Genomic DNA, 26,074 nt, shown 5'->3' on the forward strand with positions numbered 1-26,074 from the left:
GGTAAAGCTAGGAGCTCATTGGGTGCTGGTCACCTGAGCTCACACATAGAGGGAGTATATAAGGTGGGAACCATCTTAGATCAGGGTCAGTCTGTGAGACGTCAGTCTTTTGTAGAGGTTTGGTCAGTCTGAGAGAGCCTGAGAAGCAGAGAGAGAGGAGAAAGAAGGACCCAGAAGGGGGAGAAGAGGGAACTCCAAGAACCCAAAATTAGATCAGAGGGTGAAGAGTTGGCAACAGGGTACCGGATCCCAAGCTGGTGGAGGCTACAGCACACCTTAGCCAGAGACCGGAGGTCGTGGGCAGGATCTGCCACGACCACCCACTAAATCCACCCGGAAGGCAAACCAAGAATAGGGTCAGGGAACCCAGAGACAAGGGTTTACCAACAAGAGGCCCGAGGGAGCCGGACTTAGGTGGATCCCTGGTGGGGAAGGCCAGAGAGAAGGACAAGTCAGAAAGGGAGCTCAGGACCACGCTCCAGAATCACCTGGGGGTTGGCCGAGTCCAAGACCTGGTGGACGCAGCACGGCTCGGGCGGTCACTTAAGGCCAGAGTGACCACAAGAACAGCAGTAAGTAAAAACCCTGAACTGCACAGCCCGACTCTGAGTCTTCTTGCTTAGCTCTCCTGCACCTGCACAACCACCATCCTCTACATCTGACCCCCTGAGGCTATACCCCTCCCGTTGGGGGTTATACTACCAAAGCTGCACACATACCAACAGCCTCAGCGGACCCTGCTGCAGCGGCGGCCTTTTGACCGCAAATCAACGGGTGGCGTAGTCGACACTAAAGAACACCAATAACATCTATCAAGACTGCCACACACTGAGTTTGACACCCTGGGCACGGACCGGGTCACAGCCACTCGGAGACTACAACCCCCATCTGATCCGGCTCCGGGTATCCCTAACAACATGGCCCAGGGGGCGCGTCAACTTTGGCGTAGTCGGCAGGATAACGTGCCCGCAACAACCGGGTACTGCGTGCCTGAAGAGAAGTTCACCGTTACCTTAAAAAGAAGTCTCCCGCCGGTTCCGGAGGGTCCCCGCCAACGGACCCCATCACAGGTCGTTTCCCGCCGGTTGTCCGCCATTTGCAGCTTTTTCCCGCCATCCATGGAGTTTCCCGCCACTGGGAGACGATTCCCGCCATTTCCAAAGATTTCCCGCCTTGGAAGAGCGGACGCCATTATGGGCGTGCCAGAGGGTGGCAAGAGGTCACCTCCCATCGTGGGCCAGGTCGAAGAATGGCGCCAAAAGCGGAAACCGCGCCCACCAACAGAGACTGTGATGCTGGAAGTGTCCATCAGCGTAAGAGAACTGCCCCTGGAACTGAAGTTGCCCCGGGACCACCCTCAATGGGGGCGGAGACAGAACAAGAGAACGAAGATGGGTGCAGCCTGGAGGAGTCTGGAGAGAGCGCACCCGGAGACAAGACGTCTGGAGGAGAGTCCAGAGAGAGCGTACCCGGAGATGGAGGGAGAGACAGGCAGCACCGACCCAGTGGTCAGGAGCCTGCTACAAGCCACAACTCCACTAGGCCTAGTGGAGGTCCTGGCACAGCTCCCCCGAGACCGGGAGTGTGCACAGACCGCGCTGGAGGGCCTCGCACGGAGGATGGCCCGGGTGCAGCGGGAGACGTTGGCGGAGTGGAGCCGAGAGATGGCCCAGCAGACCGAAACCCGTCAGCGGAGCACGCCGCCCGAGACGAGGAGACAGACCGCCTCTGAGGATGGCGCAGGAGGAATGAAGGCAGGAGACGGCGCCGAGAAGGGAGCTGAACGGACGGAGGCAGGTAAAGGGGACGTCTCTACCCCGAGCCGGGAAACCGCGCGCCTGCCCCAGCTCCCCGTCGCAGAGCCCGAAGTTCCCCCTGCCGTGCCCGTCGCTGCATCGTCACCGCCGCAGACTAGGCCTCAAGCAGTAACCGTGGCCGCGACCCCTGTGACGTCACGCGTCTCGACCCTGAGCGCGGCAAAGCAGGAAATACCATCGGCCTGGTCGCAAGGCCTAGTACCTCCGGGCGCCGCAATACCAACAGCGCCCCCTACCTCCGCGGAGCCACCGGCCTGGTCGCAGGGCCGAGTAACCCAGGGCGCCGCCGTTCTTACGGTGCCCTTTGCCTTTAGGGTGCCCCAAGCCTGGTCGCAAGGCCTGGTCGACCCGGGCGCCGCTACCATCAACGCGCCCTCAACATCTAGAGTGCCGCACCTGGGTGAAGACCTGTTCGCCCAGCATACGTGCCCGGATGGGCAGCCCTTTGTATGGCCCCAGGAGTATATTCAGCTGGAACTCCAGAGAGCAAGGCCCATGTGCGAACCCCTGATTCCGGCTCCGAAGCCCGTAAAGAGGACCTCGCCTCCGCTGGAGGAGGCACAGTTTGAGTGGGATCCCACCGGAGAAGACCTCATGGGGTTCACTCAGGAGACTCGGGCGGCCGCAGCGGAGCGTGCAGAGTGCTGCCGGCAGCAGCTCGAGGTCTTCGAGAAGGAGCGGAGAGAGAGGCGGGTCCGGGAACAGCAAATGCAGATAAGGAGCGCGGAGCAGAAGAGCCGGACCAGGAGAGAACCCCGTGCAGCTCATGGTCCCCGTACCATCGGGACTGTGATTAAGTTCAACCTGCAGCATGGGTGGGGCTTCATAAGAGACCATCATACCCCCGGCGACGTCTTTGTAACCCGCAGAGACGTAGAGAGCCATCTGCCGGAGGGACACAGAGGTCGTGACCTGTACGTAGGGGACGAGGTCACCTTCACCCGGCACAAGTGTGAGCAAGAGGACCCGGACGGGTCTGAAGAATCTAAAGAAGGAGCAGGAGGACGCCGTCGTTGAAGTACGGTAGAGAGAGACTGTACATAGTTACCCGTCAGGGTATAAGAACTGTTCTAGTTAAAATATAGTCCCCGTTGGGACCAGCCAATTGAACTGAAACCCGTGTGTCCCTATTCCCACTGACCGAGGACTGAGAGCGGTCAATCCTCCCTAATACCTGGCCGAGGACTGAGAGCGGCCATATTTCCCTTGTATATAGTTGCGCTTCCTAAAGCGCCCCCTACCGGTTTTATAGGAAACTGTTTTCTTCCAAGAGAGACTGTCGCACCTTACCCGGTCACAAGTTGCACCGTGGCCGGAGGAACAAGAATGTTATTTATGAAAAGTTTTATATGAAAAGTTTGATAGCTGATAATATATATGATGTTTTATATGTTGATGTTTATGAAAAAAAAAAAATTGTATGTTTTGATGTTTTGTTATCTTACAGCCCGAGGACGTGCTGTGGTTTACCAGGGGGGAATGTAGCACCCTGAGGATTCGGCTGCTACAGGGGTATTGCACCTCAACCCAGAGGTGTGATATTCCACTCCCGGGTAAGGATGGAGTGTGGAACTGAGCTCAGTTAGCTGCATGCACTACACACATCCCATTTCCGAGGGACAGACCGATGGTACTCCCACTAGAGAAATGTGCAGGTACGACAGTGTCTGTTCCTGGCTGGAGTGGGAGGGGGGGTGGAACATCCCAGTAGTGTAGGGGCAGATAGGGGGAGCAGCCTGGGTAAAGCTAGGAGCTCATTGGGTGCTGGTCACCTGAGCTCACACATAGAGGGAGTATATAAGGTGGGAACCATCTTAGATCAGGGTCAGTCTGTGAGACGTCAGTCTTTTGTAGAGGTTTGGTCAGTCTGAGAGAGCCTGAGAAGCAGAGAGAGAGGAGAAAGAAGGACCCAGAAGGGGGAGAAGAGGGAACTCCAAGAACCCAAAATTAGATCAGAGGGTGAAGAGTTGGCAACAGGGTACCGGATCCCAAGCTGGTGGAGGCTACAGCACACCTTAGCCAGAGACCGGAGGTCGTGGGCAGGATCTGCCACGACCACCCACTAAATCCACCCGGAAGGCAAACCAAGAATAGGGTCAGGGAACCCAGAGACAAGGGTTTACCAACAAGAGGCCCGAGGGAGCCGGACTTAGGTGGATCCCTGGTGGGGAAGGCCAGAGAGAAGGACAAGTCAGAAAGGGAGCTCAGGACCACGCTCCAGAATCACCTGGGGGTTGGCCGAGTCCAAGACCTGGTGGACGCAGCACGGCTCGGGCGGTCACTTAAGGCCAGAGTGACCACAAGAACAGCAGTAAGTAAAAACCCTGAACTGCACAGCCCGACTCTGAGTCTTCTTGCTTAGCTCTCCTGCACCTGCACAACCACCATCCTCTACATCTGACCCCCTGAGGCTATACCCCTCCCGTTGGGGGTTATACTACCAAAGCTGCACACATACCAACAGCCTCAGCGGACCCTGCTGCAGCGGCGGCCTTTTGACCGCAAATCAACGGGTGGCGTAGTCGACACTAAAGAACACCAATAACATCTATCAAGACTGCCACACACTGAGTTTGACACCCTGGGCACGGACCGGGTCACAGCCACTCGGAGACTACAACCCCCATCTGATCCGGCTCCGGGTATCCCTAACAACATGGCCCAGGGGGCGCGTCACATCCTTAATAGTATCCTGAAAGGCATCGGGGTGCATATTTACCATAATTGGGGTGGCCTTATCTTTCTTTTTTTCTTTTCTCTTATTTATGGCCTGTTCTAATCCTCTGAATGTGGATATCGATTGTTCCAAGGGTGCATATAACATTCTGGGTGTAGCTTATATACCTCTGTCCTGAGGTCCTCTCTGAGACCAGTGATAAACATATTTTTCAGGAACCCCAACTCCCTTGGATTATTCAAATTGTAGTCATGATCTTTGAACACAGCTACACACCTAGCATGGAATTTATCTTCAGCCTCCTCGGGCTCTTGGAATATTTCTGGCAATCCGGAGATAAGACTTTCCGCCATAGTTTTTGTAACCGCACTCAACCGGAGAATAAACTGTTTTCCTGAGTCTAAGGTTTTAGTACCTTCTGGCACAATTTCTATGCCATCTCCTACAGGGACTTGTTTAACTTTTTCAACAAGTGGTACTCCTCCATTAAGATTGCAAAGGGGTACCAGATCACTCCACGTAGCTTCATAGTTCTCAGCTACCCCTTTCACAACCTTATAATATCCTAGCGGGTTTTTATACATATCTGGAAAACTATTTGCCATTGACAATTGCTCTGACCTAGACCATGGTTTATACCAAGTGATGGTATCCGTTTTTACCTGCTGTCCTCCATCTCCCTGTGCAGCAATGGTAGTTTGTGTAATGACTGGGAATGCTGCCTTCTTCGATTTTCTCCTATCATGTTTGCAGTTTCCACACTGAAATATTTTGTTACTATTACTATCCTGACATCCTGGACAAATCCATGTTTTAGAGCGTAATGCTATATTTCCCTTTCGCTGGTGTGTGCGGAGGAGGGCTGTGGGCTGCGTGTGTGTGCCTGCACTCAGGGCCGGCTCCAGGTTTTTCTGGGCCCCGGGCGAAAGAGTCTCAGTGGCCCCTTTAACACATACCACGATTCATGATGCAGAGATACGGCGGATAAATATATATATATATATAGTACAATGCAAAGATTTCACTTCTTACATTACATGAGTGATATCTATTGTAAATTCCACAATAGCTCAGAAACCGGTGAATCCTCACAGCGCACAGTGCAGACCGGACAGTATAGTCCTCCATACAGTATAATGGACCCCATATAATGCTCCATACAGGATACTGACCCCCATATAAGGCCCCATAAGGAATACTGACCCCCATATAAGGCTCCATACGGAATACTGGCCCCCATATAAGGCCCCATACGGAATACTGGCCCCCATATAAGGCCCCATGCGGAATACTGGCCCCCATATAACGCTTCATACGGAATACTGGCCCCCATATAAGGCCCCATGCGGAATACTGGCCCCCATATAAGGCCCCATGCGGAATACTGGCCCCCATATAACGCTTCATACGGAATACTGGCCCCCATATAAGGCCCCATGCGGAATACTGGCCCCCATATAACGCTTCATACGGAATACTGGCCCCCATATAAGGCCCCATACGGAATACTGGCCCCCATATAAGGCTCCATACGGAATACTGACCCCCATATAAGGCTCCATACGGAATACTGACCCCCATATAAGGCTCCATACAGAATACTGGCCCCCATGTATGGCCCCATACGGAATACTGGCCCCCATATAAGGCTTCATACGGAATACTGGCCCCCATATAAGGCCCCATACGGAATACTGGCCCCCATATAAGGCCCCATAAGGAATACTGGCCCCCATATAAGGCCCCATATGGAATACTGGCCCCCATATAAGGCTCCATACGGAATACTGGCCCCCATATAAGGCTCCATACGGAATACTGGCCCCCATATAAGGCCCCATATGGAATACTGGCCCCCATATAAGGCTCCATACGGAATACTGACCCCCATATAAGGCTCCATACAGAATACTGGCCCCCATATAACGCTCCATACAGGATACTGGTCCCCTTATAAAGCTCCATACAGGATACTGGCCCCCATATAACGCTCCATACAGGATACTGGTCCCCTTATAAAACTCCATACAGGATACTGGCCCCCATATAACGCTCCATACAGGATACCGGTCCCCTTATAACGCTCCATACAGGATACTGGCCCCCATATAATGCTGCATGCAGGCTGTTACCCCCCACATAATGCCCCATACAGGCTGTCCCCCCCCTTTTAATGCTCCATGCAGGCTGTTACCCCCCACATAATGCCCCATACAGGCTGCCCCCCTCTTATAATGCTCCATGCAGGCTGTTACCCCCCACATAATGCCCCATACAGGCTGTCCCCCCTTTTTAATGCTTCATGCAGGCTGTTACCCCCACATAATGCCCCATACAGGCTGCCTCCCCCTTATAATGCTCCATGCAGGCTGCTCCCCCCACATAATGCACTATGCATGCTGCCCCCCCCTTATAATGCCCCATGCAGGCTGTCACCCCCTCTCTCTATAATGCCCCATGCAGGATGTCACCCCCTATCTTTATAATGCCCCATGCAGGATGTCACCCCCCCTCTTTATAATGCCTCATGCAGGATGTCACCCCCTCTCTTTATAATGCTCCATGCAGGCTGTTCCCCCCACATAATGCACTATGCAGGCTGCCCCCCCTTTATAATGCCCCATGCAGGCTGTTCCCCACCTTATAATGCCCCATGCAGGATGTCACCCCCTATCTTTATAATGCCCCATGCAGGATGTCACCCCCCCCTCTTTATAATGCCCCATGCAGGATGTCACCCCCCTCTTTATATTGCCCCATGCAGGATGTCACCCCCTCTCTTTATAATGCTCCATGCAGGCTGTTCCCCCCACATAATGCACTATGCAGGCTGCCCCCCTTTTATAATGCCCCATGCAGGCTTTTCCCCACCTTATAATGCCCCATGCAGGATGTCACCCCCTCTCTTTATAATGCCCCATGCAGGATGTCACCCCCCCTCTTTATAATGCCCCATTCAGGATGCCACCCCCCCTTTATAATGCCCCATGCAGGATGCCACCCCCCCCTTTATAATGCCCCATGCAGGATGCCACCCCCCCTCTTTATAATGCCCCATGCAGGATGTCACACACCCCCCTCTTTATAATGCCCCATGCAGGATGCCACCCCCCCTCTTTATAATGCCCCATGCAGGATGTCACACCCCCCCTCTTTATAATGCCCCATGCAGGATGCCACCCCCCTCTTTATAATGCCCCAATCAGGATGCCACCCCCCCCCTCTTTATAATGCCCCATGCCTCCATACATTAAAAAAAAAAATCAAATACTCACCTCCCTCCTCCTCACCTGCTACCTGCTGCCCGCTGCTCGGGTCCGGACTCCAGCGTTGTCGGCGTCTTCCCGCTCAGCGCTCCCTGTGACGGGTCAGGGGGGGGCGCGGTGTAAAGACGTCACCGCACCCTCTGACCTGAGACTTCACAGGGAGCGCACAGCAGGAAGACAGCGGATCTGAAGAGGCACGGGGAGAGGTAAGTATCCGGCTGCCGGGGCCCTGAGCAAGCGGGAGGGAGCGGGCGCTGACACCGCTCTCCTCCGCCCATAGCCCAGCGGGGTGCGAGACCGCCAGTGGGCCCCTCTGCCTGCTCAGAGCCCCGGCACTTGCCCGGGTGCGCCGGGTGCTGACGCCGGCCCTCCCTGCACTCTCCTCTCCACTGCCCTCATCGCTTGTCACTGAGCTTGTATCATGATTTTCCCTGTCTTCCTCTTCGTTCCTGATCTCCCAACTCCTTTCTTTACCTCTCTTTAATTTCATCTTGCGTGGAGGGATGGATGGGGATGGTGTTATGTGCAGGTGGAGTGGTGGGTCAGTGTCTGTACTGGGCGTGAGGGTGTGTGTGGGAGAGGGTTGATAGGTTCTGTTCTCAGGGGAACTATGTTTTGCCTCTATTGGGGTTGAGAAGCTGTCAGTAGATCCAGATGGGATCCCCGGGTAATCATTTCCTATAGCATAGGCTGGAGGATTCTCAGGTGTACCAGGACTGATTGGGAGTGCTGGACACCGACAGGGATGCTGATAACCCTGGTACGGTGGCATCATGGTAGGTTGTTGTGCGTAAGGGTAATGAGGTGCGTATCGTGGGAACTGTGATGGTATAGTCGGATACACCATGGGTGGAGGGGGCGAGACAGAAGGATTTGATTAGCTGACTCATTCATATATGGTATAGTGCTGGCACTATGTGTGGTTGTTGGGGATATAGAGACCTCGGACAGTGACTCTTTCTTCTCAACACTTACGCTTGACTCTGACCTAGCCTCCGATGGAACAGAGGGTGCAGCCGCCTGAACTGGACTTTGTTCCTGTCTAGGTGTTAGGGGTTGTCTCGTATGAGACCTACTTCTGATCACTACCTGATCAGTTTCATCGTCATCATCGGAAATCAAAAGGGGATGATGTTTCTCGCTCGTCCTTAGCCAAGCGGCGACCTGCGCTCCATACTCATGCTTATCAATCCATGCTGACTGAACCGCTTCCATCTCTCAGCATCCAGACATCCTTTGGCTGGCATATCAGCCCTTTTCAATATCTTTGCTGCATCCCTCACAGCTGCCCTACCATGCTCCATTTGTATCAGATCACACATTGTATACCTCGGATCCTTATTCCTTGATCTGGAGATTCGAGCACTCATAACAGAACCTGTCAAAGGTAGCGACCCCTATCTTCAGTATTCTGCTATACAATCAGATGGATCTACTGGTCTGTTACGTGAACCAGTTATCCCTGATTCAAGGGCAATTAGCTGAATTGCAACTCTTTGTTCTGACCTCATTTTCCACCATGCCACTTCTCGCACCCCAATTCCTATTCCTGGGCAAAATAATTTTATATCCTGTGAATCCTGGATTCTATTTATTACTCCAGCTACATCAATATCACAATATTCATAAATGGTATAAGGTTCTACAAAACAATGACTGTTAATATTCGCATATACTAACGTAAGGAACGTATTATCTTCCTCCCGTAGCCCCCACCCTTCAGATTCTACACTAATCTCACAGCTACCTAAGATGCGTGTGACAGCTCCATTGTTGTAGTTGCTAACCAGAGTACCGCACACGCATTCAGCACACATCATCTAATTACTTATATATCGTACCTCATCACTACGTAGCATGTACTTAACACAGTTATAAATAATATGACCGTTAGTTAAGGTGGAGACAGCAATAATTAGGTGGTATATATGAAATATGCGGAGTGGTTAATGAATGCAAAAATGCAATATGATATTTATATAAGTAACACTATATTTATATTAGAAATTATTAGAAATTGATATAATAAAGATATAAAAGAAGAAATAACTTTTTCTACCTGAGGATTTTCCGTTCGAGATCCCCGGAGACTGACCTAGGTCGACCTCACCTCTCCCGGAGAGAAAGTTCACTTAGAGTGTGAAAGCCACTCACTTACCCGGCCGGGGTTTCTTTCTGTTCGGGATAGAGGTAAACCTGTTGTTCAGTCTCAGATGAAATTAAAAGGAAAATAGATCTCGCTGGGGCCTCCAACTGTTGAAGACGAGAGGGGATCTGACTTCTCTCAGGCAGAAAATAGACTCTGTAAAGAGATCTCTTGTATCGGTGCTTTCAAATAAGACACTCACTACAGACTGTCTCAAGAGAAGAATCCTGTTTATTACTAGATGTCATCACATTATATACCCTTAGTAAAAGAGGGTAGGACTATGTAAAGTGTAAAGGATTATGTAGAAGATATGCGATCTTTGGCACACAAAAAGTGAAGAATAATTATATGTCAATTCTTCTGGAGGATGTTCATGATGTATGATATAGCTAACCTCCTTTCACACAGATAGTGTTCTGCTTACCACTAACCTTGGGTATAATCCAGGTTAAGGGATGTGTAGGGAGTTTCCTGGAATTGATATGTGGGGGAATAGGGATGATGTTCCTCGCGGACAGATTTAGGACAAGCATGATAATTATAGGCTCTGTCAGCCAACTCTTAAGTGTGTATAGAGGTCAATCTTGCGATTTTGGCAAAAACAAGATGAGCTGAATCGAGCAAAATCTCAGAGTAAATAGATTTCTTAAAGGCAATGTTGGTACTGAACCATTATTTTAACACTATAATGACGCCCATTGCTGCGGTCGTCACCCAGCTTTCCCCAACTCCTGAATGATAAATCTCTCTAGAAAGATAATGGCAGATAATACCCTTTATTTAAATACGAACCGTGGAGTGAAATCTTGTGATTGTTGCAGGACGTCGCTGACTTTGAGTGGGTCATGTGGTTCACGACTTTCAGAAATTACATCATTTTTGCGCTTGCCGGACACGTCATTTTTGCCAAGATCTTCTCTCTCCTAATCCCTCAGGTGGGTTTCTTCATGTGACGTACTTGCAGATAAGGGTCTACAGACTGCCACTAGGGGGAGCTCACTGCATACAAGGGGAGCAAATAAAGACTTATGCAGCAAGCTCCCCCTAGTGGCAGCTACCCAAAACTGTTATTGGAAACTTACCTGCTCCCCCCATCATTCTGGGGTGACGCCCATACATCGCAGAAAAGTAGATACAGAAAAATGTAGATTCCATTTATCAATAAATATATCAAGTCCATAAGAAATGATGACAACCTGCAGGAATGAATCAGTCTCCCACAGGATTAGTACACGCCTCGCCTGAAAAACTCTGTGCTGCTGATGAAGCTTCTGCTCCTTCCTCTACTTAACCAGTAATCTGTGACCTTCCACATGATAATTGCACCCCACTTCAGAAATACTCTGTGCTGCTGGGGGATCCTGATCCTACCTCTATATAATACTAAGTCTGAGACCTCCTATAAGTTTACCACTCTCCTCTTCTCAAATACTCTGTGCTGCAGTGGGAGACCCTGCTTCTAGCTCTTTACAATGTTTCATCTGTGACCTCCCACTAAATTATCACACTCCTCTCCTGAAATACTCTGTGAGGTGGGTGGGGGTGGGAGTGATGACCGTGCACCTTTTACTATATATCTATATCTCCTGAAATACTCTGTACTGCCATGGGGTTCTCTGATCCTTCCACTTTATGTTCTTGCTCTATGATCCCAGAAACATCTCCATTGCCCCCCTCACACCATGCCCATGCACCGTGCCGTCCTGTCCTCACTACAACATAATTCTCCCCTGAAATACTCTGTGCTGCTGTTTTAGCTGTTTTGTCTTTTTGCTCCTCACAGCACAGGTCCTGGGTTTACATGCTCTATGGGATGTTGACCGTCCTGACAATCATGGGCAGTAACTACCTGATGCTGATCCTGTCGCACTGCGTCCTCCTCTACACGGTGTCGCTGGTGAAACAGAAGTGGCTCTGCTTCATCGCCGGTCTGTGCAGTCTTGCAACCTTCAAACTGGAACCTTTCAGCTCTTGGCAAGTATGTTTTCTGAGCTATAGGAGCCGCCATGACTCAATCACAGGATTTAGAATAAGCCAGCTGGGGACTACAAATCCCAGCATACCCCATCAGCCAGGATCAGGGGTTCCACTGCTGAGGCAGATGGAGAACTTCAGGCTCAAGGGGGTCTTACCATTGTTGGAAAATGCAGCACTATATTAAAGGTGGGGGTCCTTCCTCTGCATAGGCATAAAGTTATATATTGACTCCCTGCAGCCACCACTAGGGGGAACTATATACATGTGGGTACTGCAGTTGTATTATCACTAGAGGAAGCTGTACATATGTGGGTATTGCAATTGTATTACCACTAGGGGGAGCTGTATACATGTGGATACTGCAGTCATATTACTACTAGAGGGAGCGATATACATGTGGGTACTACACTTGTATTACCACTAGGGGGAGCTGTATACATGTGAGTACTGCAGTTTTATTACCACTATATGGAGCTATATACACATGGGTACTGCAGTCGTATTACCACTAGAGGGAGCTGTATACATTTGGATACTGCAGTTGTATTACCACTAGAGGGAGCTGTATACATGTGAGTACTGCAGTTTTATTACCACTATATGGAGCTATATACACATGGGTACTGCAGTCGTATTACCACTAGAGGGAGCTGTATACATTTGGATACTGCAGTTGTATTACCACTAGAGGGAGCTGTATACATTTGGATACTGCAGTCGTATTACCACTAGAGGGAGCTGTATACATGTGGGTACTACACTTGTATTACCACTAGAGGGAGCTGTATACATGTGAGTACTGCAGTTTTATTACCACTATATGGAGCTATATACACATGGGTACTGCAGTCGTATTACCACTAGAGGGAGCTGTATACATTTGGATACTGCAGTTGTATTACCACTAGAGGGAGCTGTATACATGTGGGTACAAAAGTCGTTTTACCACTAGGGGGAGCTATATGTATATATGGGTGCTGCAGTCGTATTACCCCTAGGGGGAGCTATACACATGTGGGTACTGCAGTCGTATTACCACTAGGGGGAGCTTTATATATGGCAAATGCAGTCATATTACCATTAGGGGGAGCTATATACATGTGGGTACTGCAGTCTTATTACCACTAGATGGAGCTGTATACATGTGGGTACTGCAATGGTATTACCACTAGAGGGAGCTGTATACATGTGGATACTACAGTTGTATTACCACTAGAGGGAGCTGTATACATGTGGATACTACAGTTGTATTACCAGTAGGGGGAGCTGTATACATGTGGGTACTGCAGTTGTATTACCACTAGAGGGAGCTGTATACATGTGAATACTACAGTTGTATTACCATTAGAGGGAGCTGTATACATGTGGATAGTACAGTTGTATTACCACTAGAGGGAGCTGTATACATGTGGATACTACAGTCATATTACCACTAGGGGGAGCTGTATACATGTGGGTGCTGCAGTTGTATTACCATTAGAGGGAGCTGTATACATGTGGATACTACAGTTGTATTACCACTAGGGGGAGCTGTATTCATGTGGATACTGCAGTCATATTACCACTAGAGGGAGCTGTATACATGTGGATACTGCAGTCGTATTACCACTAGGGGGAGCTGTATACAGGTGGGTACTGCAGTCGTGTTACCACTAGAGGGAGCTGTATACATGTGAGTAATGAAGTCGTATTACCACTTTGGGGAGCTGTATACATGTGGGTACTGCAGTTGTATTACCACTAGGGGGAGCTGTATACATGTGGGTACTGCAGTCGTATTACCACTAGAGGGAGCTGTATTTATGTGGGTTCTTTAGCTGTATTTGGTATTATGTGAAAGTAAGTAGTAACATTCAGCTAAAGTACGAGGGCTTGCTGGGATTGGTAGTAGACTCTGGAGACTTTCACTCCATGCTGGAACTCATAACGCCATTTATCAGTATTGCCATTAGCTATAGCTGCTGTACAAGATACCAATCTGCCTATCTACCACACAACCCATATCGCAGGATACTCATCCTCTTCTAGTATTATGTATACACAGGGGTATAACTCCATATGACCTGAATTGGGGCCTATACATTCATTTTGCCCCAGATGAGAACGAAAGTTTTCAGTAACAGATCAGCAAGCTAAAGAAACAGCAACAAAGGCTTCTGGAAATACTGAAAATAAGGTTTCAAGGAGGCTAGTGATACATGGCTTCAAATTCCCTACATATTCATAATAAAATTCTAGTTATCTGCAGCCACCACTAGGGGGGGCTCTCTGTATACAGAGATACATGATAAGATTCTGTCTGCAGCCACCACTAGGGGGAGCTCCCTGTATACAGAGATACATGATAAGATCCTGTCTGCAGCCACCACTAGGGGGATCTCACAGTATACAGAGATATGGGATAAGATTCTGTCTGCAGCCACCACTAGGGGGAGCTCCCTGTATACAGAGATACATGATAAGATTCTGTCTGCAGCCACCACTAGGGGGAGCTCCCTGTATACAGAGATACATGAGAAGATTCTGTCTGCAGCCACCACTAGGGGGAGCTCCCTGTATACAGAGATACAGGATAAGATTCTGTCTGCAATCACCACTAGGGGGAGCTCCCTGTATACAGAGATACATGATAAGATCCTGTCTGCAGCCACCACTAGAGGGAGCTCCCTGTATACAGAGATACATGATAAGATCCTGTCTGCAGCCACCACTAGAGGGAGCTCCCTGTATACAGAGATACATGATAAGATCCTGTCTGCAGCCACCACTAGAGAGAGCTCCCTGTATACAGAGATACATGATAAGATCCTGTCTGCAGCCACCACTAGAGGGAGCGCCCTGTATACAGAGATACATGATAAGATTCTGTCTGAAGCCACCACTAGGGGGAGCTCCCTGTATACAGAGATACATAAGATTCTGTCTGCAGCTACCACTAGGGGGAGCTCCCTGTATACAGAGATACATGATAAGATTCTGTCTGCAGCTACCACTAGGGGGAGCTCCCTGTATACAGAGATACATGATAAGATTCTGTCTGCAGCTACCACTAGGGGGAGCTCCCTGTATACAGAGATACATGATAAGATTCTGTCTGCAGCCACCACTAGAGGGACCTCCCTGTATACACAGATACATGGTAAGATTATGTCTGCAGTCACCACTAGGGGGAGCTTCCTGTATACAGAGATACATGATAAGATTCTGTCTGCAGCCACCACCTGAGGGAGCTCCCTGTATACAGAGATACATGATAAGATCCTGTCTGCAGCCACCACTAGGGGGAGCTCACTGTATACAGAGATACATGATAAGATTCTGTCTGCAGCCACCACTAGGGGAGCTCCCTGTATACAGAGATACATGATAAGATCCTGTCTGCAGCCACCACTAGAGGGAACTCCCTGTATAGAGAGATACATGATAAGATTATGTCTGCAGCCACCACTAGGGGGAGCTCCCTGTGTACAGAGATACATGATAAGATCCTGTCTGCAGCCACCACTAGGGGAGCACCCTGTATACAGAAATAAATGATAAGATTCTGTCTGCAATCATCACTAGAGGGAGCGCCCTGTATACAGAGATACATGATAAGATTCTGTCTGCAGCCACCAGTAGAGGGAGCTCCCTGTATACAGAGATACATGATAAGATCCTGTCTGCAGCCACCACTAGAGGGAGCGCCCTGTATACAGAGATACATGATAAGATTCTGTCTGCAGCCACCACTAGAGGGAACTCCCTGTATAGAGAGATACATGATAAGATTATGTCTGCAGCCATCACTAGGGGGAGCTCACTGTATACAGATATACATGATAAGATTCTGTCTGCAGCCACCACTAGGGGGAGCTCCCTGTATACAGAGATACATGATAAGATTCTGTCTGCAGCCACCACTAGGGGGAGCTCCCTGTATGCAGAGGTACATGATAAGATCCTGTCTGCAGCCACCACTAGGAGGAGCTCCCTGTATACAGAGATACATGATAAGAATCTGTCTGCAGCCACCACTAGGGGGAGCTCCCTGTATACAGAGTTGCATGATAAGATTATGTCTGCAGCCACCACTAGGGGGAGCTCCCTGTATACAGAGATACATGATAAGATTATGTCTGCAGCCACCACTAGGGGGAGCTCCCTGTATACAGAGATACATGATAAGATTCTGTCTGCAGTCACCACTAGGGGGAGCTCTCTTTCCAGCGTATTATTATATAGCTCTATATATAATCAGTATGCAGTGAGCTCCCTCCAGTGGTGGCTGTAGGTCCTTACTTTTATCATTTACCTCTATGTCTATGCAGAGGATTTGGGGCTCTTTATCATGGAGTTACACCTACTATGATTTAATTTGAGACGTTTTTCAGAACAGAATTTTTGATATACTTGGTTTTAGAAAAAGTAAAATGACGTTCAGCTGCAGAAATGAAAAAAAAAAAGTGAAAATGAAAAACTTTTTAAATGTTTCAAAAATCAGTTCAGACCGGTTCCCTGCTGCCACCACTAGGGGGACACAGTGCACACAGCTATATGCAGACACATAGACAGGAATAGGAGCTGCCTCCTAGTGGTAGTCGCAGGTTATTGTTATGGTAATTGCCCTTTCATTGCAGACACCGCAGCTATAACTTTGCTGACTATCTCTGGTGGGTGATCGTTTGCAATTTTTTGTTTTCTACAGAACGGCTTTGTCTCCGGGACCTTCAGTCTACAAGAAATCCTCTTCTTTGGGGGCAGCGGCTTCTCCATCCTGCGCTGCATGAGCTTCGCCCTGGAGACCTGCGACAGGAAGGAGGGATTTTACACCCCCATCCAACTCCTCAAGTATAACTTCTACCTCCCTTTCTTCTTTTTCGGCCCAATTATGACCTTTGACCAATTTCGTGAGCAGGTGAGACGAGACCTTATATAAAAAAAACACTATATATACATGTGTACATGGCCATGAAAAAGTATTTTCCCCCTTTTGAAGGGACAGGTGCTGAATTTTTATTTCTTTGATTTGTTGTGACAATGCATCCTGATGAATTCTGAATCTGTGAACTATATAATTCAGATCTGCTTCACATGCACTGAAATTCGTTTAATCCGGCGTCCAATAATCCAGAATTTTTTTTATTTTTTTTTTATTTTTTAAATGAGATGATAAATGATCTCTACGTTCTTTCATTCCAGGTGAGCAGCAAGAGCACGGCTCGTAAAGACTACGAGATGAGGAGCATCCGCGTCCAGGCCGTGGTCCACGTGCTGATCATCCTCCTCGTGGACGTCTTCTTCCACTTCCTCTACATTCTCTCCATACCGTCAGACTTGAAGATGGTGAAGAAACTTTCAGATTGGTCCCTGGGTGAGTCAACTTATTCTTTTCTTTTCACAACCAAATTTGTGATATATTTTTTTTTTAGCAATGCTCATTGTAACACATTTTGAAAAAGTTGAAAAACTTTGTTCCATTACTATGGATATTAGTTCTGGTGACTGATGGCCGATTATTCACCGTTAATCCTGATTTTTTTTTAATCGCTGCAGATCTCTGTAAACTTGGAAAAGGTCAAAACTTTCTTAAACTTTAAAAAAGTTTAGGAAACTTACTTACAAGACTCCCTGACCCACCGGCAATATACTCATGAAATGTTTCCATTCATTGTCAGCAAGCAGAGATCTTGTAAACAGCGATCAATTGAAACACAAAGTATCGGTTTCTGAGAATGACATTCTATAACTCCGCGCTCTGATCTTCCCGGCAGCCGGATTGGCGTATTCTAACTTAGTCTACGATTGGGTGAAGGCAGCCGTGATGTTTGGCGTTATAAACACCATCTCCAGACTGGACCACCTCGACCCACCGCAGCCCCCCAAGTGTATCACCATGTTATATGTCTTCGCTGAAACGTAAGTCACTGCCTAATTAACACTATTTTATCCTCATTGTGAAATAATGTAGATTAAAATGGTTTGTGTACACAGCTCCTATGCAGACCTGTGTATCTCCATGGTAACAGACTACAAACAAACCCTGTGTAGTCTGATCGTATACACACACCTATGAAGCCATCATGTATGATTCCTTCTCCTATGGATAATCTACAGACAGTATGAGGTGGAAAAAAGGGACACAACCATGTTTTAGTCTACAACCATGGAGACATATAGGTCTGCACAGGAGCCGTATGTACAAAACGGTAGGAGATATTTAATAGAAACTGTTTACAAAGTGATGAGAAAAAAGAAGCAATACCCTGTAAATATCTGCCGAGTTCATTGCTGATTTTCTTTGGTTTTCCTTTGTTTCAGGCACTTTGACAGAGGAATTAATGACTGGCTTTGCAAGTGAGTATCAGCCGGGTGTCAGACGTCCCCATCGCAGTCTATATCTGACCTAAAACATTGCACAGATTCTGGGAAGTGACGTATTATGTGCTTCAAAACTTACTCCATGCCCCTCCTACTTATATAGGACACGCCCCAACTGTACTCCATGCCCCTCCTATCTATATAGGTCACATCCCAACCGTACTCCATGCCCCTCCTACTTATATAGGACACGCCCCAACTGTACTCCATGCCCCTCCTATCTATATAGGTCACACCCCAACCGTATTCCATGCCCCTCCCATTTATATATGACACGCCCCAACTGTACTCCATGCCCCTCCTATTTATATAGGACACACCCCAACTGTACTCCATGCCCCTCCCATTTATTTATGACACGCCCCAACCATACTCTATGCCCCTCCTATTCATATAGGTCAAACCCCAACCGTACTCTATGCCCCTTCTATTTATGTAGGCCACGCCACAACCATACTCCATGCCCCTCCCATTTATATAGGACACGCCCCAACTGTACTCCATGCCCCTCCTATTTATATAGGTCACGCCCCAACCATAATCCATGCCCCTATCATTTATATAGGTCACACCCCAACTGTACCCCATGCCACTCCTATTCATATAGGTCACACCCCAACTGTGCTCTATGCCCCTCCTATTTATATAGGACACGCCCCAACCATACTCTATGCCCCTCCTATTTATGTAGGCCACGCCACAACCATACTCTATGCCCCTTCTATTTATATAGGACACGCCTCAACCATACTCTATGCCCCTCCCATTTATGTAGGCCACGCCACAACAATACTCCATCCCCCTCCCATTTATATAGGACACGCCCCAACTGTACTTCATACCCCTCCTATTTATATAGGTCATGCCCCAACCGTATTCAATGCCCCTCCCATTTATATGTGACATGCCCAAACTGTACTCCATGCCCCTCCTATTTATATAGGACACACCCTAACTGTACTCCATGCCCCTCCTATTTATATAGGTCATGCCCCAACTGTACTCCATGCTCCTCCTATTTATATAGGTCACGCCCCAACCGTATTCCATGCCCCTCCCATTTATAAATGACACGCCCCAACTGTACTCCATGCCTCTCCTATTTATATAGGTCATGCCCCAACTGTACTCCATGCCCCTCCTATTTATTTATGACACGTCCCAACCGTACTCCATGCCCTCCTATTTATATAGGTCACGCCCCAGCTGTTCTCCATGCCCCTCCCATTTATATAGGACATGCCCCAACCACACTATATACCCCTCCTATTTATATAGGACACGACCCAACCGCACTGCATGCCCCTCCTATTTATGTAGGAGATGACCCAACCGTACTCCATGCCCCTCTTATTTATATAGGACACGCCCCAGCTGTTCTCTATGCCCCTCCCATTATTATAGGACACGCCACAACCACACTATATGCCCCTCCTATTTATATAGGACACGACCCAACCGCACTCCATGCCCCTCCTATTTATATAGGACACGACCCAACCGTACTCCATGCCCCTCTTATTTATATAGGACACGCCCTAACCGTACTCCATGCCCCTCTTATTTATATAGGACACGCCCCAACCATACTCTATGCCCCTTCTATTTATATAGGTCACGCCCCAACTGTACTCTATGCCCTTCCTCTCTATATAGGTGATGCCCCAGACATACTACATGCCCCTCCTATTTATATAGGTCACACCCCAACTGTACTCCATGCCCCTCCTATTTATATAGGACGCACCCCAACCGAACTCCATGCACCTCCCATTTATATAGAACACTTCCCAACTGTACTCCATGCCCCTCCTATTCATATAGGTCACACCCCAACAATACTCTATGCCCCTCCTATTTATATAGGACACGCCCCAACCGTACTCTATGCCCCTCCTATTTATATAGGACATGCCCCAACCATACTCTATGCCCCTCCTATTTATGTAGGCCACGCCACAACCATACTCTATGCCCCTCCTATTTATATAGGACACGCCCCAACCGTACTCTATTCCCCTCCTATTTATGCAGGCTACGCCACAACCATACTCCATGCCCCTCCCATTTATATAGGACACGCCCCAACTGTACTCCATGCCCCTCCTATTTATATAGGTCATGCCCCAACCGTAATCCATGCCCCTCTATTTATATAGGACACACCCCAACTGTACTCCATGCCCCTCATATTTATATAGGTCATGCCCCAACCGTAATCCATGCCCCCCTATTTAGATAGGACACACCCCAACTGTACTCCATGCCCCTCCTATTTATATAGGTCACGCCCCAACTGTACTCCATGCCCCTCCTATTTATATAGGTCACGCCCCAATTGTACTCCATGCCCCTCCCATTTATATAGGTCACGCCCCAATTGTACTCCATGCCCCTCCTATTTATATAGGTCACGCCCCAACCGTATTCCATGCCCCTATTTATATAGGTCATGCCCCAACTGTACTCCATGCCCCTCCTATTTATATAGGTTACGCCCCAACCGTATTCCATGCCCCTCCTATTTATATAGGTCATGCCCCAACTGTACTCCATGCCCCTCCTATTTATATAGGTCATGCCCCAACTGTACTCCATGCCCCTCCTATTTATATAGGTCACGCCCCAACCGTATTCCATGCCCCTACAATTTATATAGGTCATGCCCCAACTGTACTCCATGCCCCTCCTATTTATATAGGTCACGCCCCAACCGTATTCCATGCCCCTCCTATTTATATAGGTCATGCCCCAACTGTATTCCATGCCCCTCCCATTTTTATATTACACGCCCCAACTGTACTCCATGCCCCTCCTATTTATATAGGTCACACCCCAACTGTACTCTATGCCCCTCCTATTTATATAGGTCACGCCCCAACTGTACTTCATGCCCCTCTTATTTATATGGGACACGCCCCAGTTGTTCTCCATGCCCCTCCTATTTATATAGGACACGACCCAACGGCACTCCATGACCCTCCTATTTACAGTCATATGAAAAAGTTTGGGCACCCCTATTAATCTTAAGCTTAATATTTTATAAAAAATGGTGTTTTTGCCACAGCTATTTCAGTTTCATATATGTAATAACTGTTGGACACAGTAATGTTTCTGCCTTGAAATGAGGTTTATTGTACTAACAGAAAATGTGCAATCTGCATTCAAACAAAATTTGACAGGTGCATAAGTATGGGCACCTCACCAGAAAAGTGACATTAATATTTAGTAGATCCTCCTTTTGCAAAAATAACAGCCTCTAGTCGCTTCCTGTAGCTTTTAATGAGTTCCTGGATCCTGGATGAAGGTATTTTTGACCCTTCCTCTTTACAAAACAATTCCAGTTCAGTTAAGTTTGATGGTCGCCGAGCATGGACAGCCCTCTTCAAATGATCCCACAGATGTTCAATGATATTCAGGTCTGGGGACTGGGATGGCCATTCCAGAACATTGTAATTGTTCCTCTGCATGAATGCCTGAGTAGATTTGGAGCAGTGGTTTGGATCATTGTCTTGCTGAAAGATCCATCCCCTGCGTAACTTCAACTTTATCACTGATTCTTGAACATTATTGTCAAGAATCTGCTGATACTGAGTGGAATCCATGCGTCCCTCAACTTTAACAAGATTCCCGATGCCGGCATTGGCCACACAGCCCCAAAGCATGATGGAACCTCCACCAAATTTGACTGTGGGTAGCAAGTGTTTTTCTTGGAATGCTGTGTTTTTTTGCCGCCATGCATAATGCCTTTTTGTATGACCAAACAACTCAATCTTGGTTTCATCAGTCCACAGGACCTTCTTCCAAAATGAAATTGGCTTCTCCAAATGTGCTTTTGCATACCTCAGCCGACTCTGTTTGTGGCGTGCTTGCAGAAACGGCTTCTTTCGCATCACTCTCCCATACAGCTTCTCCTTGTGCAAAGTGCGTTGTATAGTTGACCGATGCACAGTGACACCATCTGCAGCAAGTTGATGCTGCAGCTCTCTGGAGGTGGTCTGAGGATTGTCCTTGACTGATCTCACCATTCTTCTTCTCTGCCTTTCTGATGTTTTTCTTGGCCTGCCACTTCTGGCCTTAACAAGAACTGTCCCTGTGTTCTTCCATTTCCTTACTATGTTCCTCACAGTGGAAACTGACAGGTTAAATCTCTGAGACAGTTTTGTGTATCCTTCCCCTGAACAACTATGTTGAATAATCTTTGTTTTCAGATCATTTCACAGTTGTTTTGAGGAGCCCATGATGACACTCTTCAGAGGAGATTCAAACAGGAGAACAACTTGCAAGTGGCCACTTTAAGTAGCTTTTCTCATGATTGCATACACCGGGCTATGAAGTTCAAAGCTCAATGAGGTTACAAAACCAAAAAAAGTGCTTTAGTAAGTCAGTAAAAAGTAGGTAGGAGTATTTAAAACAAGAAAATGATAAGGGTGCCCATACTTATGCACCTGTCAAATTTTTTTGAATGCAGATTGCACATTTTCTGTCAGTACAATAAGCCTGATTTCAAGGCAGAAACATTACTGTGTCCAACAGTTATTACATATATCAAACTGAAATAGCTGTTGCAAAAACACCAATTTTTATAAAACATTAAGCTTAAGATTAATAGGGGTGCCCAAACTTTTTCATATAACTGTATATAGGACACGACCCAACCGTACTCCATGCCCCTCTTATTTATATAGGACACATCCCAGCTGTTCTCCATGCCCCTCCCATTTATATAGGACACACCCCAACCACACTATATGCCCCTGACGCGCCCCCTGGGCCTGTGCTGTGCAGGGGGATACCCGGAGCCGGATCGCTGGGATACTGGGGGTTGTAGTTCTCCGTGACAGTGACCTGGTCCGTGCCCAGGGCGGTCAAACCAGTGGCAGTCTTAATGTAATAGCAAATGTCCGACTACGCCACCCGTGGATTGCGGTCAGTGGGGACCGCCGCTGCGCTGCCGACCGCTGAGGCTGATGTTGTTTGCGCAGCCGAGTATGGGATAACTCCCCACGGGAGAAGTATTGCCTCAGGGCAGCTAATGTGGATGATGGGAGTGATGGTGTGAGCGTCCCAGTAGTAATGGTGCTGGTGCGGCAAGGAATCACAGAGACGTGTGGTGCAGTTCAGGGTCTTTACTGATGATAATAAGGCAGACCCTCCCGGGAGTACTGGTTAGCAGTAGGGGCCTGGTCAGTCTGTGAGCAAGCAGGATCTCCCCTGGCCAGGTGGAGTTGTAGGCCTCCCCGACTATCTGCACTCTTTCCTGGCTACCTTGCTCTATGCGGGTAGAAGTAGCCCACGTCCCTGAGTATACCGTGTGGTGCTCACCCGTATGGCCGGTGACTTGGGGCCTTCCGTCAGCCTTAGCTTCACGATGGCGGTGCTGGTCCCTTGCTTGTGACCGTGCCTTCGGGTTTCTAAGGCCAGAGGACATGGAATCCCCTGCCGGTTGGATTCTGCTGCTGGACCTGGATGTCCCCACAGCCTCGGACTCCGTGTCCGGGTTAGTGTCTTCAGATAAGGCGAGCTTTCTAGCTTCCAGCCTCTGGCACTCGCTCCTGCTCCTACAGAGCTCCTAGTTCTTCCTTTCCCTGTGTCTGGAACTGAACTGAACTGTCCTAATCCCGCTCCAGACCCAGTTTATAAGGGCAGATTCCTCCCCTCCCAGGTCTGGGTGGGCCGTGTTGCATGTTTAGGGCTCCTGACCAGAGAAACCTCCCACTTGCTCTCAGACATAATATCTCTATTACTGTGGTAACCAGACCCCTGGGGTGCCACATTCCCCCCTAGTAAATTTTAGTACTCCGGGACTAAACACATTTTTTTTTTTAAAGAAATATAAATACAGGGTATAACAATAATACAATAACATATTTACAAGAAGCTTTAGTTCTTTAAAGGTCACGGCGTGTCCGCAACCGGGTGTCCATATCACCCAAGGTGAAGTTTTAAGCGAAGTAGGGGACCTGTCCAAAGCAAACCCCTTGCGTTGGCCCTGGGCGTGGCTGCAAGGCTGGAGCTAACTACTTTGGGCCGCAAGTAGGCCACGCCAGACAGGTTTTCTCTTCCGCGGCCGTCTTCGCAAGAGGCACCAAGGTGCAACTATCTACAAAACTGTTCCGGTTATCCAGTGTCCATAACCTGTTAGTCCAAATAAATCTGCAGGGTAACTGAGAAACATAATTAATAACAGGCAACAAACATAAACCATATACAGTTAAACAGATAAATTCGCAGTGCATTAGTTTAGATTCTCCAGCGAGCGGGCATCTGACCTCTAGTGACTCTAGTGGATCTACGGAGCTCACTAACTGGTCCTGCACTACAGGGTGTAGGAGGTGTTATGGGTAAGCTGGGCAGCTGTCTGCGCACTCTTTGGCTCACTAGGGGCTCGGCAGGCTCACTACTAGCAGAGGGTTGATTCTCCTGGGCTGCTGGTGTGGATTCTTCTGCCTCCTGGGCCGGCTGCTCTTCCAGCTCTACCTGGTCTTCTGTAGGCACTTGAGGTGCTGGCTGGAGAAAGGTGAGGACGGGCACCACGATAGCGTTGTTTACTTGTGTCCAGGACCGGGGAAAGTCTCCGAGTACGGTGGTGATCATTTCCTCCTTTTCCTCTACGGGTTGAGGGTCTTCCTGATCTTCATCCGTGCTTTGCAACTTCTCGGGGCACTTTTTCAGGTGGTCTCTGGAGACAGTGTCTGTGGTCTCTCCTCCATCCTTGCTAATGACGTACACCTTTGGATTATTGTGGCTTGAGGGCAGTACAGTGTACGGGTCCTTTTCCCACTGATCGTCCAACTCATGGAGCCGCCTTTTTCTTTTCAAGACCTGCTCTCCAGGTACCAGGGGATCAGCGGGAGCATGTTGGTTGTAAGCCCTCTCCTGCCTTTCTCTTGATTGACAGAGACTTCGCTCGACGCTCTCTTGTACTTTCCGGTACTGCTGCTGCCGTTCTGTATCCCAGTCTGTCTCTGGTGAAGTGTCCTCGGGTATCAGGACTCCCATATCCAGGTCAACAGGCAGCTTACCAGGTCTTGCTCGCATTAGGTAAGCCGGGGTACAGTTGGTGGAACCTACCGGGATGTGGTTATGCAGGTCCACCAGATCGGGCAGTTTCTCAGGCCACAGACTGCGTTCTTCCAGGGGCAATGTTTTCAGCAGATCTATCACCACCTGGTTAATCTTCTCGCAGAGCCATTGGTTTGGGGGTGATAGGGCGTTGTTCTTATCTTCTTGCAGCCATTGCAGAACTCCTGGAAGACCTCCGCTTCGAAGGCTGGTCCTTGGTCCGTCAGCACTTGGTCCGGGTACCCGTGTGGGCGGCAGAAGTGAAGCTGGAAGGCTCTAGCTGCTGTTTGTGCTGTTAAGTCTTTGACGGGGACCACCACTAAGAATCGGGAGTAGTGATCCACGATGGTTAGGGCGTAGACATACCCGCTTCTGCTTGGAGCCAGTTTAACATGGTCCAGAGCGACCAGTTCCAGCGGATGCCTGGTGATGATGGGCTGCAGGGGAGTCCTCTGGCTGGCACGGTCCCTTCTTCTTAGATTGCACGGGCCACAGTCTCTACACCACCTCTCAATGGCTCCTCTCATGCCTATCCAGTAGAACCGTTCACGCAGCAGGAACTCCAGCTTCTTCCATCCGAAGTGCCCTGCCCCATTGTGGTAGGCCTCCAGCACCATAGCTGCGTCCCGTCTCGGTACCACCACCTGCCAGATCAGCTCATGTGTCCGGGAATTGACCATTCTGCGGCACAACTTCTCCTTGTAGAGGAACAGTCTGCTCTTCTCTGTCCACAGTTGCTTGGTCTCTTCCGGAGCGTCTAGGT

The 26,074-nt window shown here is 48.7% G+C and overlaps 1 protein-coding gene across 1 annotated transcript in view; it reads left to right on the forward strand.

The window, feature by feature from the left end:
• HHATL (hedgehog acyltransferase like) overlaps positions 1-26,074 on the forward strand; it is a 63,574-nt gene that overhangs the window by 15,622 nt on the left and 21,878 nt on the right. The window contains exons 4-9 of the mRNA XM_073677228.1: positions 10,731-10,844; positions 11,693-11,887; positions 16,574-16,783; positions 17,068-17,239; positions 17,640-17,784; positions 18,187-18,222. Of these exons, the coding sequence (XP_073533329.1) occupies positions 10,731-10,844; positions 11,693-11,887; positions 16,574-16,783; positions 17,068-17,239; positions 17,640-17,784; positions 18,187-18,222 (872 nt within the window). The remainder of the gene's footprint in view (positions 1-10,730; positions 10,845-11,692; positions 11,888-16,573; positions 16,784-17,067; positions 17,240-17,639; positions 17,785-18,186; positions 18,223-26,074) is intronic.

This window comes from Phyllobates terribilis, unplaced genomic scaffold (genome assembly GCF_046119375.1).
Source record: "Phyllobates terribilis strain yellow unplaced genomic scaffold, ASM4611937v1 Scaffold_4__5_contigs__length_816908805, whole genome shotgun sequence".
Taxonomy (NCBI): domain Eukaryota; kingdom Metazoa; phylum Chordata; class Amphibia; order Anura; family Dendrobatidae; genus Phyllobates; species Phyllobates terribilis.